Raw genomic sequence first — 15171 nt, 5'->3', positions numbered from 1 at the left:
GGGGGGGGGGGTGGAATCCTGTATTTTTAAAATTGGTACATTAACTCCTTAATCACTCACACTTTTGGAAAATACCATTGGTTAATATCAATTGTCCCGTGTTTTTTACAAAGGCTACCATGGTAGTTCTGATGTACCAGGGAGGCATTCCCCAGTCAGTTAACCAGGAGTTTAATGCTGCAGTGCACCTAGGATTTTAAAGCCAATGTGTGCATGCCTGAAATACTGTGTTCTGGAATATGATCAGTAGTATGGGTCAAACAGAATCAGCAGTAGTTAGCTTGCAGCATTTGTGGCACAAGTGGCACGAGCAGTTTGTGGCATGTAGCAGATCGGGGAGGGAGCAGAAGGCGGAACAGCTGATAGGACATGGAAGGGCATGGGGGTTTTTGGCAGGTGTGCCACAAACTAAGTTGGCCTATGCTCATCTAAAGTACTAAGCTGGGAAATCTGCTTTTGTTTTATTGATTTCTAGGCTCAATAGAATCTTAGGGGATTTATGGAGAGCAAAGCAAAAATACTTGGATCTTTGGAAAATGAATGAAAGCTAGATTGTTTTAGTTCTGTGCCAAACAGTATTTTATTAATCGACTTTCAATACTAAAAGTATCAGTCACTGAAGTTTATATTAAATAGAAAGATCCACAAATCCCACTTAATTTGATATCTCCTTTATATATTTTCAAAAGCCTCAACCAATGCCACAGCTGGAAATGCCACAAGTAGAAATGCCTCCAGAAGAGCCTCAAAACATATGTCAGCTAATACCAGAGCTGGAGCTCTTGCCGGAGAAGGAAAAGGAGAAAGAGAAGGAGGAGGAGGAGGAGGAAGAGGTAGGAATTGAACTCTTTCAGACTAATGCAGGCTAAATCCATTTTTAAACATTTTTCTCTTCTGTTTCAGACCACTAATAAATAGAGGTACATTTGTCCACTTGAGAAATTATAGAAACTGTGTGTGAAAATTGCAGTTGAAACTGAAAAATCCATTTTTAACCTTCATTTGTACAGCTTGTACTGACTTAATTACATAAGCTTTATCGTTTGAGAACTGGAGAACATTTCTTGCATTGTGTATATTCTGAGTTTAGCTGTGTCTGTTTTCATTTAAGGCGTTAGGTTTTAAGATTTAAACTTTGTAAAAGCAGGCTTTTATCAAGCAGAAGCACAAGTTATGTCTTATGAATCTGAAAATAAGCTCTTCACTAGAATTTTAAATAGAGGTGCACCCATATATCAGTCTATAATTGGTCTCTCTTTTTTCTATCCCCTTCTCCTGCCTCTCCCAAGGCAATCCCAGTGTTTTTCTCATATTGTACAAAGTGCTTCTTTGGAATGTAGAACTTCACTTTTGACAGCTGAGCTTCTTTTTCCTGAGAATAGGCAGGATGCTTTTGTAATTGCTGTCCAAAATTGGACAGAGATTCTGTTCTGGTTTTGGCACTTGTAAGACTTCTGTCTCCTTAAAGAAACTGTATTTTTCTGTCTCAGTTTCATGATTCACAAAATAAGAATCATGAATTAGCACATATGTTTGGAAAGCCTACTCTGAAAGGTACTACAGAAACGTTAAGGGTATTGATCAGTGCTAAAAACTCCACAGTGTGTCCAAAGCCATTCTTTATTTCTCATTTAGATTTATGGAATGCCTATTTGATAAATTCCCATTTCTTATCATTCTTTGACTGCCAGCTTGGCAACTGTAAGAACAAGGAACAGTGTTTTTTGTCAGTTTTTAATACCTACAGGATATCTTTCTTGAAATATAAGAAATCCATATATTTCTTCTAATGTAATCTCTAAGTTGCAATATCTTAGCCTCACACATTCTTAACTGCCTTGAGGACAGCAGCGCTGTAGGGATACGGAGAAATACAGATTCCACATTGAGGCACCTACAAGCTTGATATTTACATTTCACATAGCTAGTGAATGTGGCTTTTTTCTTTCGTTGGTTGCAGGAAGAAGATGGTACGGGGGGTGATCAAGATCAAGAAGAAAGAAGATGGAATAAAAGAACTCAACAGATGCTTCATGGTCTTCAGGTATGATGCTACATTTTATAAGAATATAATTAGTGCCATACTGGGCCAGACCAATGTCCATCTAGCCCAGTATCCTCTCCCTGACAGTGGCAGGAGTGGATGCTTTTGAGGGAAGAGCATATGAACAGACTATATCTAGAGTGATTTATCTCTGTCATACCCTCCCTGGCATCTACCGTCATTGGTTTAGAGGTTCCTGTGAGGATAGCTATCAAATGGACCAGATTTAGGGTATTAATGAAGGGGCTGGCAACCCCTGGCATGCAAAGCCATTTTGCTTAGTGTACTACAGCTGGCCTGAACTGTGGCAGCTGCTGCTGGGCTGTTCACAGCAAGTGATGGGGAGGCTGCAAGCCCTGCTCCAAGCAGCTTGGGCTCTATGGCACGCAGCAGCTGCCCAGAGCCTGGATTGGATGTGATGGGCAGCCAGGATGCTGCAACTGGTGCACTGAGGTCTGCAGCCCTTGCCTGACTCTGTGGTGGTGGCAGCTGCACATGTACCTCGGGTAGACAGCGGGAAAGGGGCCAGGGGCAATGCAGCTGGTACTCCCTACTCTTCTTCCTCCATCCTCCCTGTGTGGAAGGTGCCAGCTGCAGCAGCAGCAGCTCTGGCTCCCAGGACTGCAGCCTATGGGGCTAGGGAGGGCCCAGCTCCTGCTGCAGGTGCTGCTTTTGCCCTGGGCACCTTCTCTGGACTGGGGGCAGTACAAGGGGAAGTAGCAGCAATGGTGGTGGCAGCAGCAGCACTGGGGCACCAGCAGCTCTGCCCCTACACTGTGCTGACCTGGCAGCTGCCTCCTCCCTGCTGCCTGTTGCCATTGCCTACCGTACTGCACTTTCACCCCATGCCACCCTGCTGCTGCTGGGGAGGGAGGAGGAGATGTTGCTTATTCATGCAGCAGTGAAAAGCATGTGTGCAGGGGGGGGGCAGGTGGGAGGCATGTCCCATCAGGCTCTGTCCCTAGTACAGCACCCCCATAAGGGGGACAAGGAGGGATGTGTGTGCCCCAATCCCAGCTGCCATGCACACACTACATGCAGTGGTGAGAGCAGCAGGAGCCTTTCCCTGTCCTGCTTTGTGCCCTCCCCTCCCCAGCTCCTGAGTACAGGGGCCCAGCTTCTACTGGCTGCCCCCTGCCCTGCTCCAGGTTTTAGTGCCACTCCTTCCTCCCTTTGCTGGCTCCTCTCAATTCCTCCCCCCACCCCCAAGCTCTAGTGCAAAGGAATGGGAGAAGCCTGGAGCTTTTCTGGCAGGACGGACCCGTGAGCAACAGCATTGGGAAGGAAAGAGAAACCACATATATCGTTCCCAAACAGAAGCCTTGCTCTCCCCCATTCATTGCCAGTGGTGGCTTCATGTGGGCCTCTGGGCAGACAGCAGGGAAGGGATCAGGGCTGTGCTGCCACAGCGAGGGTCAGGCCCTTTGCAGCTCCCTTGACATCTACCCCGGCACAACATCTTCCAAGTTGAGGTTGTATGTTTTTTGGCACTCTGCCCAAAAACATTGCCAACCTATGTAGTAATGGGTCCGTGAATGTTGTCTAAATTCTTTTTTGAACCTGGTTATACCATCTGCCTCTACAACCTTTTATGGTAATTTGTTAATTATATGCAGGTTAGTTTTAAAATCCTCTCCAGCTAATAAGAGTGGGTGCCCACTAGTTCTGGTATTTTTCGGACTTGAACAGCAGTTTCCTATTTACTTTGTCCATGCTCTTAATGATTTTATTAGACCTCTATCATTTCCCTGATCCAAAAATATTGTATCATTTGGAAAACGCTAATAATGTTGTGTGAATCTGGAGCAAATTAATCCGATTCATCTAGAGTCAGGTATAACAGCTCTGTTTGTACCTCTGGCCACCAAAATGCAGGCTCCACATGAGCCACTAGGAAAATATTGTACAGGCAAGTAAAGTATCTTTTATAAGTTTAGATTAAAGATCACAAGGACTTCAGACTTCTCAGAGCAGAATTTCTGATCCGTTTTGGAAGACTGCATGGATTGAGTTCTGTTAACTGAGATTAAGTACAACCTCTCCCCTGCCGTTGGGAAGCATAGTTGATTAGTTTGGTCACCTTTGATCATGCGTAGTCAAAACTTGTTACTATGTCTGTCTGAAATTTAACTCCTGTTCCTCTTAAATGATAGAAATATAGGTTCTGATCCATTGATTTAGTTACGGTGGTAAGTTGGATTGCAGGCAATGTTCCCTCTAAGGAGCAACGGTCCATGAACACGCCGCCTCGGTCCAGCATGGGACACTTACCAGAGGGGGCTGGGACCGGAGGCTGGAGCCGGGAGGCAGAGGCCAGGGGCGGGAGCCAGAGCCTGGCGTGGGCTCCCCAGCTCCAGGGAAGTGCTCTGCTCCCCTGCATCAGAGCTGGGGCGTGGAGCACTTCCTCGGAGCCGGTGAAGCCTGCGCCAGCCGTCCGCGCCAGCCTCTATCCCTGCCTTGCCTCACTTTGGGGAGGAGCCGTTTCCTGCCCCAAGTGAGGCTCTGGACACTGCTCTGCTTCCTGGCCCTGATGCCACATGCCTCCTCGCTCCCTGAGGTGATGCAGGGGAGCAGAGCACTGTCCCAGAGCCTCACTGGGGCAGGCAGCAGCTCCTCCCTGAGGTGAGGCAAGGCAGAGATGGAGGTTGGCGCAGGCTCTGCCGGCTCCAGGGAAGTGCTCTGCTCCCCGGCCCTGATGTGGGGGAGCGGAGCACTGTCCCAGAGCCTCACTGGGGCAGGCAGCAGCTCCTCCCTGAGGTGAGGCAAGGCAGAGATGGAGGTTGGCGCAGGCTCTGCCGGCTCCAGGGAAGTGCTCTGCTCCCCGGCCCTGATGCGGGGGAGCGGAGCACTTCTCCAGAGCCGATGGAGCCCACTCCAGCCTCTCCTGGCGCACGGCTGCACTTCTGGTTGTGCGCATCTTAGAGGGAACCTTGATCACAGGCATTTAGTACACAGTGGTCTGATAGTACTACTAGCTGAGGCTTGAACTGCTTGATGCACCTTCAAGAAGAAAAAGAAATTGTTTTTGCGTTCCTTCTCTTGATATGAAATCTCTAATTTGTTCTTCCTGGCAGAAAAGTAGCACTTGGATCTGTAGTAAAAAAACCCACCTCAGAACCACTGAGTACTGGGATAGAGACTTAATTTTTCCCATGATACTGAATGGAGCCTCGCAGCTTGGAAACCGCCATTATTCCAGACTGGTTGTTGCCTGTGCACTCAAGGCTAAAGCTGCTAAAACTCTGACAGTGTTTGAATGACTTGCCAGCATTGGCCATTCTTAGTGTATATATAGAACTTTTACTTTTGTTTAGCATATTGACTAACTTTGTGTTCCTGTTTGTGTTTTGTTTTCCAGAGAGCTCTTGCTAAGACTGGAGCAGAATCTATCAGTTTGCTGGAGCTGTGCAGAAATACAAATAGAAAACAAGCAGCAGCAAAATTCTACAGTTTCTTGGTACTTAAAAAACAACAAGCTATAGAGCTGACACAGGAAGAGCCTTACAGTGACATCATTGCAACACCTGGTCCCAGATTCCATATTATTTGAGTGGTGAGATACAGCAGAGCTAGTGTTAATTTCACTAGTACGTACATATTGCCCCATGTGTAGGGCCTACAGATTTAGAAAATTTTGGATTTTATTGTCTGTACAAAGTCCTTTTTCTTTTTGGTTTTTGTATTTTACCACTTCTGATTTTAGTGACACTGCTGGGGTGGGTGACTTGAGTTTCAATTGCAGGAGCAAGACAAGCAACTCAAGGACCCAGAGACGAAGATTGTTTTAAAGATTCAGAGCAGATGTGTGCAATATTGGTGCATGTTATATTGAGTAACAATGAAAATGACTTGCTATAATTTGATTTGCTTTATTCAGTAATGATATTTTAACCTGCACAAGTAAACCTGAATAGCCAATCTATTGTCTGATTAAAAATTTTGCCAAATTTGTCCAAAAATGTCAGTCTGCTTTCCATACTAATGATTTTTTTTTCCTTCCCTAGATCTTTTGTCAGTATCTTCCTTTGTACTATGTGTGGTGTTACAGCTGCCGGTATGAATGGTAGTGCCTCATATGTTGGCTTGTTGTCACTGCATTTTTTTTGCAGTAGGACCTCATAGCCTTTGATGCTAAAGGGAAATGGGTGTCTCTGGAAAACACTTGTTCTAATTGATCTTATTGCTTACAGAAAGGACAAGACCGCATATTGAACGTTTAAAGACAAAACATTCCTTTTTACTTTATCGCTTTCACTGCAATCCGCTACTGGTAATGGCTAATTACTGTTAATAGGCAGCAAATAAACATTTTAGTAATTTCGTTTAAACTTTAAAATATCAGTGTTGTAAAGCTGTATACAAAGTCCATACTTTTAAAAAACAGACTTCTAGATTGTAAATTATCTGATCTTTTTTTAATTCTTTTTTATTAAACACTTAAAGATATGAACATAAGAGAAGTTGGACAAGTTGCCTTTTTAAAAATGCTTAATTTACACACCACCTATATTGAAATGGCAGCAAATTAAATATACCATACAAGCAGGCATAGTTCCATTTAATAAAACTAATATTACGTAAAGTGTACTAATGGCTCTTCAGATATATTTATGGTTTTAGTATCAGTTTTCCAATAATGCACACTCGTCTGTTCAAAATGTATTTAACAGCTTTGCAGAAGTCCTATTTGGTTTTACTATAAGGAATGAAGCTTTACTGTTAGGACCAGATAGCACAACAAATTATGTGAATATGTTGATTATGGAAACACGTCTTAACTTTTTTTTTTTTAGGGCAAAATTAACACTGAAAGTTCTGGTTTTAATGTTGGCACTTTTGTGAAATGATTCTTTTTTTGGGACTGAAATTTCAGTGTATAATCAAGTGTAAAATTATGTGAATGTTTTAAAAATTGAGACTACATAATGACCATGTTTTAATAAACCTTGAAAAAGTTAATTGTATAAAATAGTTATTGCAGCTTTATTTTCAACATGATGTGCCTGTAAAACCATGATTTTCCCCTTTGTAAAAAGAGACATTGTAGATAACTTGAATGTTTAATTATAGAAAAGGTCATTAGTTTCTTGTTACACATTTTGTTAGTCTGTTTTTGTTGCTTTTCAGGGTTAATATTCTTGAAAATAGTTGATGCTGTTATGTATAACTTTTCTAATAAAAGTTGTGTTATAAGCTGTTATATGTTAGTGCTGTATCTTGTTTGAATACTTTTTTTTTCCATGTTTATATTAAGGAATTACTATTTATGGCTGGCTTATTTTTGTATTTAGAAAATGCAGCAATGATTTAGTCCTTTACATAAGAAAGCTGAACGTTTTAAATAGAGACACTGTGCCACCTAAGAAGGAAGGTGTTCTGTCTTACTAGCCATGCTGTCTGTGTTTTCCATTCAGGTATTTATGCCAGATATATGTTTGAACTCTAGAATTGAACAAAGAAACTGAAAAAATGTTTTACCTCAATTTCCACTCTCTCCTTACCCCAAAAATGAATCCAAAGTTGAATCTACCTGCTTTAAGAATTGCCTGAATTTATGGATTGTGCAGTACAAATACTCCTTGTAAACCTGAACACTTGGATCCGAGCCTATAAAAGAACAGGGCTGCCCAATGCACTTCATATATTTCATTTCCTAACTGTCTCTACGCTGAAGGGACTTCGCTGTACCTGAAAAGTTTTAAGTTAGGATCTTTGCATGTGCATAACTTATTTTCTCCATGTTGCACTATTATGTAATCTCAGTTCTATCAGCAATAGCTATATCGTGCAAGATGCAAACGCTGTTGTCTTTTTGGGAATGTTTGAGCTGCTGGTTCAAAAGTACGGACTAATGTAGCTAGATAGCCAGGAAACTTTATAGCTTTATTTAATTGGCAAACAGCAGCAGCAGCAGGCCACTTAGATCCATTCCCTCTCTTTTGATGAAACTCAGAATATGCTGACTTTGGGGGTGGGAGGGGGAAGAATCTGGCCTCTGAAGATAGCAGCTGTTCTCCTCAGACTTTGGTGCACCAATGCAAGCTGGAGGTTTTTCTGCATTATCCTGGATCCAAACTCTTCTTGGCAAAATCATTGGGGAAAGTGGTAACCAAGTTTCAAAAACATCACTTAACATCCTAAATGGTTATCAGTCTGACTTAAGACTAGAATATACTTTCCTCTTGGCATTTATACATAGTCTCGGGTAATGGATGGAGATCAGAGTCCTAGAGAAGTGTATTCTCTGTTCCTGCTCATTACATGAGCCTGAAATGTGGTGTTATGCAATGAGGTTACCTTATTAGTGTTGGTTGTAGCTAGTATTTTCATTTTCTTCTAAGACAGCCAGTAACTAATGCTGTCACAAAGATGTCATACTTGTAGGAATTAAACACCTAGATCATTGGTTCTTCTTAGACTCAAGGCACCCTTGGACAGACTTTAGGCACTCTGGAAAGTGCCAATTTTTAGCTTTCACACTATTCTTTTTTGCCTTTTTTTAAAAGCAGTTTTGCTGTTGTGAAGACCTCAGAGTCCAAAACTATGGATTTCTATTTTAAATTTCTGGGTTTATCTTGTGGATCGTGGTTTTTAAACCTAACTGCTAACAGTGTGGCACCCTTGAAAGAATCTCAAGACACCCCAGGGGGTCACAGCACCCTGGCTGAGAACGACTGGCCTAGATTTTGTTCTGTACGAGTTCATAAGTTACACTTCGTATTTTCTTGGCTTGGCTGAAGAGTATCCACTTTAAAATCAATAGTTTTAAGTTTGTATGTATTCTGTCTCCTATCAAAGGGAGTTGGTTTGTTCTTTTAGATGGATCATTGAAGTAGTATTAAGGCTTTTCCAATTGTTCCTTTCCATCATCCTTGGAAACATCCTTTTCCTTACCCAAAAGCATCCTAGCCATAATCTCTCCAACTCTTGTTGAGGTGACAAGAGCCATCCACCAGATGAAGGACAAAGTATCTACCTGGATCTCATACAATCTCTGTCAAAATCTTCAAGCAGGGAGAAGAGGAGCTCACATGGCTGCATGCGAAGAAATCCCAGATGACCTCAGGGACACCATGATGTGAGTCTTCAAGAAAGGAGACTGGTCCAACTGTAAATCACCTTGCTGTCCACCACAGAAAAGATAATTGTAAGAACTCTCCTGAACCCCATCTCCTTCCACTTCAGAAGAGCTCCTGAAATTTCAGTGTGGATTTAGGGCATCAACATGCATATCTGACATGATCTTCACAGCTCTCCAGCTGCGGGACAAATGTTGGGAACAATATAAACCTCTTTACCTGCCTTTTGACCTCATGAAAGCCTTCGACTCTGTCAACTGAGAAGTGCTGTAGAGGATCCTTATGAAATATGGATGCCCACCAAAATTTATCATCATTCTTTGCCTGCTCCATGACAGCATGCAAGGGATGGTTCTCAGTAACATGTCTAAGATGGGGGTTAAGCAAAGCTGCATCATCACTCCAACACGTGATATTCCTTGCTGCAGTGCTACATCTGACCACCAACAAGCCTCTAGTTGGAGTGGAGCTAAACTACCAAATGGATGGTAAGCTGTTTAACCTCAGCTGACTGAGCCAAAACCAAAACCACCCCAACCTCAGTCACTGAGCTCCAGTATCTTGATGATGCTGTAGTTTGTGCTTACTCAGAAGCAGACCTTCAGGCAATTGTTGACATCATATTTATTGAGGCATACAAGAAAATGGGACAGGCTTAATGTTCAGAAGACTGAAGTCCTTTGTCAACAAGCTCTTAATGAGCAGTCCTCAGGTCTCGTAATTCAGATTTATGGTGAGACTGGAGAAAGTCAAGTATTGCCTGTACCTCAGAAGCCATCTCTCAGCAGAGTGACATCACCAAAGAAGTCCAACATTGCCTCAAATGTGCAAGTGCAGGCTTTGGAAGCCTGAAGACATGAGTGTTTGAAAATCATGACATCAGATTTGAAGCCAAGCTCATGATTTATCAAGCAGTCATAATCCCCACCTTACTGTATGGAGCTGAGACGTGGACAGTGTACAGGAGATGCCTCAAGTCGTTAGAGAAGTACCATTAATACTGCCTGCAGAACTCACTGAGGGTGCACTCTATCCTATCTTCTAGATCATTAATGAAGATAATGAGCAAAACACCCCAGGACCAAACCCTGCAGTACTTCACATGATACCAGCTGCCAACTAGACATTGAGCCATTGATCACTACCTGTTGTGTCCAGTAATCCAGCCACCTTTCTATCCACCTTACAGTCCATTCATCAAACCCGTACTTCCTGTGGGAGACCATATCAAAAGCCTTGTTAAAGTCAAGGTATAATCTCCCATCTCCATAAAATAAGCATGTAGCTGAGATCCTCCTACTGGGAGGCTATAGTAGACTCTAGTAGGGGGGCTTCCCTGCAGTGCATTGTTCAAGTCCACACCCTCAACTACAGATTTGCCATTTAAGGTGATCTTGGCCCACTAGAGGCTGATGAGAATAGGGACTACACTGGCTCTAAGCTGGAAAAAAAACCCTACACCATCTGAATAAGATATGGTAGTGCCCATTGCACTCAGTCCCTCTCAGCACCAACTCTTTTTCAAGCCATAGTGAGCCACTACATTGAATACACTTCAACTTCCTCTTCGTTCCCTGAGCCCAACTGTGCCTTTCTCTCCCCTTTCCAAATATTCGTGTTTCTTTACCAGCCTTAAATGCCTGGCAGTTATCAAGCAGGCTCCCAAACAGCGCACCCAGAACCCCTCCTGCCGTCTGAGCCTGTTGCATATTAGTGTGGACCTGCCCTCTATGAGCTGGAACTGGACCAGGTTACCTTGCAACTTACCTGCATAAACTTTTGGAGGATCTCTGGAGGGGAACCCCTGTCCTATTTTTATTTTTTTAACTTTTTAATTTTAAAGGCACATGCGCACACCCCCTTCACCCCACCTTACCTTCCCATTGGTAAGTTTGCCCGTTACAGGCCACATGTGTTATAGTCATTCTGAGTCTTGTCTGCATTTTATTCAACTTCATAGTTGACTTCCATTACTGAGCACGTGCTGCTTTTGGCAGCACTTTAACGATAGTTTAATGTGGCTTCATTGTATGCAATTGTAAGATGAGATGCTAAAACCTGATCTTGTATTCGAGTAATGGTGGGTTCTTTTATTCCACAAACTCGAACTGTTTCTTCCATTACTGACTGCAGGACTTTAATCTACAAAATATACGAAGTGATTACATTTTAGGAAAGCATAAAATATTCCAGCTAATAATGTGAGAGTTATAATGAAAGATCAGATTCAGCACCTGAATCAAGTATATCAGTGCTTAGTGTAGAGTGTTGTCATGGCTAGTCAAACAGCTGAGGGGAGACCAAACAAACTAAATGTGAGCCCACAACTGATCTTGAAATCTTCATTTCAGATGTGTCTTAAGATACTGAGATCTGAGATTTGGAAAGCAAATATGCAAATTTATAGATGGTTAATAGAGGGGCTGATGGAGGGAGGTAGCAAGAAGCCAGAAAAGTATTGTAAGACTTGTTCCTGGGAGAAGTGAAACAAAATACAGGCTGTCTTGACTGCTCATCTAGACTGAACTGATTTCAGGAGATCTTGGTTGCTTTTAGTACTGAATTACATTTTCATGTCTGTCAGCAGCAGACCCAGTTTAATTGTCAGTTTGCTCTGCATCGTGAATGGGAGCAGAGCATTGATAGCAGGCTCCTTCTCACTTTTTGACCCTTGATACCTGTGAAATAGCTGAGAAAATCTTCATATCTTCAGATAAATATGTGAAAAAATTGAAATCTGCCCTACTGAAAACATGACTGTGTATAAACAGGATGTCCAAAGAATTCTCAAGCTGTTCTTCATTTCAGCAATCAAGCTGTTTGAAATGCCCAATTAACTCGGCATTTTGTATCACTCCACTGTCTCATTTTTATAGTCCTATTTGGGGGGAGGGTGGCCCAGTCAACAGAGCAGATTTTATGCAGTTTCACTGAGTACCAATAAAGTTCTTTCAATAAGGCAAAATTCAGCAAATGGCATGCTGCATGTGGCACTACAGTAAAAAGCTATATTTTAATGTACACTGTACTCTAGAGCTTGAACAAGTTCCTTTGACTTGCCTGGAGTGAATAACAACAGCTTTATGGCATACTCACTCACTGGATTCCCTCCTTTGTGGGTCTGTTTGCTGGCAATGAAATCTGATAACTCTTTATTTTCATATTCATATGCAAATGCAGATGTACATAGCCTAAAACTCTGTTTATGTTTGTCTGTCTTGTCCCCAAACAGAAGCAGATTAAATTGCCACTATAAAATCAAGGTTAACGTGATCCTTTGTCAACTGGTAATTGTGTCCTGTGGCAGATTTGGAGCTGATTGTAAATGATTATGACCAAAGTATTATGATGTTTACTGTGCATTTATGGAGTTAGTTCAATATTTGGAGCATCAGGAAATAAACCCAGGAAGGGGGAGATGGAAGCAAATATCTAGTAAACACTGTGTGACAATGGAAGAGCTATTCATTTTAGTGTCCAGGTCTGGGCATCAATTAGGGCAAGTTTTCCCAGGAATATTTGGTCCCTTTCGGAGTTTTTGATTTTGTTCCTTCAATGATTAGAGAGAAGCTCACAAGGAAAAAAAGAACAGGTTTTGAGCTGAGGATACCCCATAACCTGCAGTGTGGGGATCTTGGAAAAGTAGACCTGTCAGGGATCCACAGGAAGAGTATGATTAAACTCTGGGTAAAGATTTTGCTTTAAAATATCATTCTTATGCTTCCTTCCTATGGCTAAATGAACAGTACTCTTATTTTAAGAAGGATGTTTTGGCTCACTGTAATCCATTGGGCACAGGCTCCCAGAGAGAAAAACAGTTATGAAATCTGGTCGTAGCTGCTAGGAATAGGTATAGTTGATGAATAGGATGCTTTAGCTTGAAGTCTGGCTCAGACTGGGGGAACTCTGAGGCTCTGTCTAATGTGTGGTAAAGAAACTAGGCCCGACACTTATGGGGAAGCACTCCGAGACCAGAGAAGATAACAGGTTCAGCCAACTGGTATCATGGCGCACCTGTAAGACTGGAGAAGAAATTGTAGCGTTGCCATTGCTTTCCAATAGGGTACATATACTTGAATATGCAGGATGTGTACACTGCCCTGCAGCATACTCAGCCTAAGCCTATATATGACAGGTGGGAGTTTTCCAATATTTGTTCCACTATCCAATCTATTCCAGGACTAGCGCAAAAAGGTGGCAGCCTTGTTTGCCACCATAGGCCACTGCTTATGACTCAGCCCTGGCTGCGGGCTACAGCCCTGTATCCCTTAGAGTTGGCAGATGCTCTGAGGGGAGTAGAAAAAGGCAGATGCTGCCCCTGTTGCAGCAAAGAATGAAATAAATGTAGCAGGTGCTAGGAGCCTAGATGCCTCTGCTGCTGCTGTCAGTGGAGCAAGATCTCAATTCCCTGAACTGCTTCAGGCCAGATCCAGTCTCTTCATGGGTTGGATCCAGCCTGTGGGCCATATGGTGCTAGTCCCTCTCCTACACCTTTCTTCACCTAGTGTGTAGGAGAGAAGCACTCTACTCCCTGCACCAAATCAGGAAACTAGGTCTCCCGCCTCTCCAGAAGCATATCCTATGCACTAAGTAATTGGCTATTTGAAGAAGAGGGCTTTTTCAATATAACCTGCTGCAGCTTTTTCACATTTTATAGAATAAGTGTTCACGGTGTGAGATGAGAGACTATAGCCCTGTAATTCAGTCTCCCTCATGGGAGATGTGGAAGACTGCAGTTTAAGTCCCTTTTCCATTAAAGACATTGAAACATCTGTATTTTTTTTCAGGCTCTAGCTTTGACAACCTCGAGAGTGACCTTTTTCTCTGGAGAAGAGCAAGTGCAGGGACAGAACAGTTATACCACACACTTTTAAGCTATAGCTTTTCCCACATGTGAATAGCCTCCCAGCCCCTGGCTGAACTTCTGGTTCCTGCATCAATATTAAATATGGAGTTCTGTACCTACTGCAAGATGCTCAGACACCCCAGGGATGAAGTCCATACAATAATTTAAACAGAGTACAAGAGAAATGGTGTTATATATATATATATATATATATATCACCATTTTTATGTCTATGTCTATCTTATTCATAGATTCATAGATGTTAGGGTCGGAAGGGACCTCAATAGATCGTCGAGTCCAACCCCCTGTGTAGACAGGAAAGTGCTGGGTTCAGATGACCCCAGCCAGATGCCCATCCAACCTCCTCTTGAAGACCACTAGGGTAGGGGAGAGCACCACCTCCCTTGGGAGCCCATTCCAGACCTTGGCCACTCTAACTGTGAAGAAGTTCCTCCTAATGTCCAGTCTAAATCTGCTCTCTGCTAGTTTATGGCCGTTATTTCTTGTAACCCCCAGGGGCGCCTTGGTGAGTAGAGCCTCACCAATTCCCTTCTGCGCCCCCATGATGAATTTGTAGGCAGCCACAAGGTCAACCTCTCAACCTTCTCTTGTGGAGGCTGAAGAGGTCCAGGTGCCCTAGTCTCTACTCCTAGGGCTTGGCCTGCAAGCCCTTAACCATACGAGTGACCCTCCTCTCACCCTCTCCAGGTTATCCACATCCCTCTTGAAGTGCGGCGCCCAAAACTGGACACAGTACTCCAGCTGCGGTCTTATTTTCTCTGTATCGTTGCCCAGGTTTTGCTGTAAGTGGGTAAATCCATTTTCTTTCCAGCAACTCAGTTGTGCAAACTTACCTCCATTACCTGCTCAAAAAGATACCTAACCAGATACCTAATGATCACATTGGTGTCATTTTATTATGCAAAGTAGAAGATGGTGAGTTTTTTGGTGTGCTTTGTGCTTTGATCTGGGAGTGACTTAGAAAAGCAAATCCTGCAGGGAGGGATGAAGAGGGAAGGTTTTATTAAAGATAAACTGTATGCGCTCAGTTTACTTCTGTGTATTAGGTACATTATGAACAGCCGACAAGATGCAAGTAAAATTAATAAAGGTCATTACTAAAATTGAACAGATAAAAAAATGTTGTAGCTCAGGAAAGTATGAAAATGTAGTGACTGGAGGTGACACCATCCCCAAGCCAC

The 15171-nt window shown here is 42.8% G+C and overlaps 1 protein-coding gene across 1 annotated transcript in view; it reads left to right on the top strand.

The window, feature by feature from the left end:
* The window catches only part of RAD21 (RAD21 cohesin complex component), a 37588-nt gene extending 30344 nt beyond the window's left edge, over positions 1-7244 (top strand). Inside the window, exons 12-14 of the mRNA XM_019528092.1 lie at positions 690-833; positions 1961-2044; positions 5403-7244. Of these exons, the coding sequence (XP_019383637.1) occupies positions 690-833; positions 1961-2044; positions 5403-5594 (420 nt within the window). The 3' untranslated portion in view covers positions 5595-7244. The remainder of the gene's footprint in view (positions 1-689; positions 834-1960; positions 2045-5402) is intronic.
* The last annotated feature ends 7927 nt before the right edge of the window (positions 7245-15171 follow it).

Source organism: Gavialis gangeticus, unplaced genomic scaffold, assembly GCF_001723915.1.
Source record: "Gavialis gangeticus isolate Ggan-Ray unplaced genomic scaffold, GavGan_comp1, whole genome shotgun sequence".
NCBI lineage: Eukaryota > Metazoa > Chordata > Crocodylia > Gavialidae > Gavialis > Gavialis gangeticus.
The sequence above is the reverse complement of the archived record's forward strand: the minus strand, read 5'-3'. Positions and strand labels throughout refer to the sequence as shown.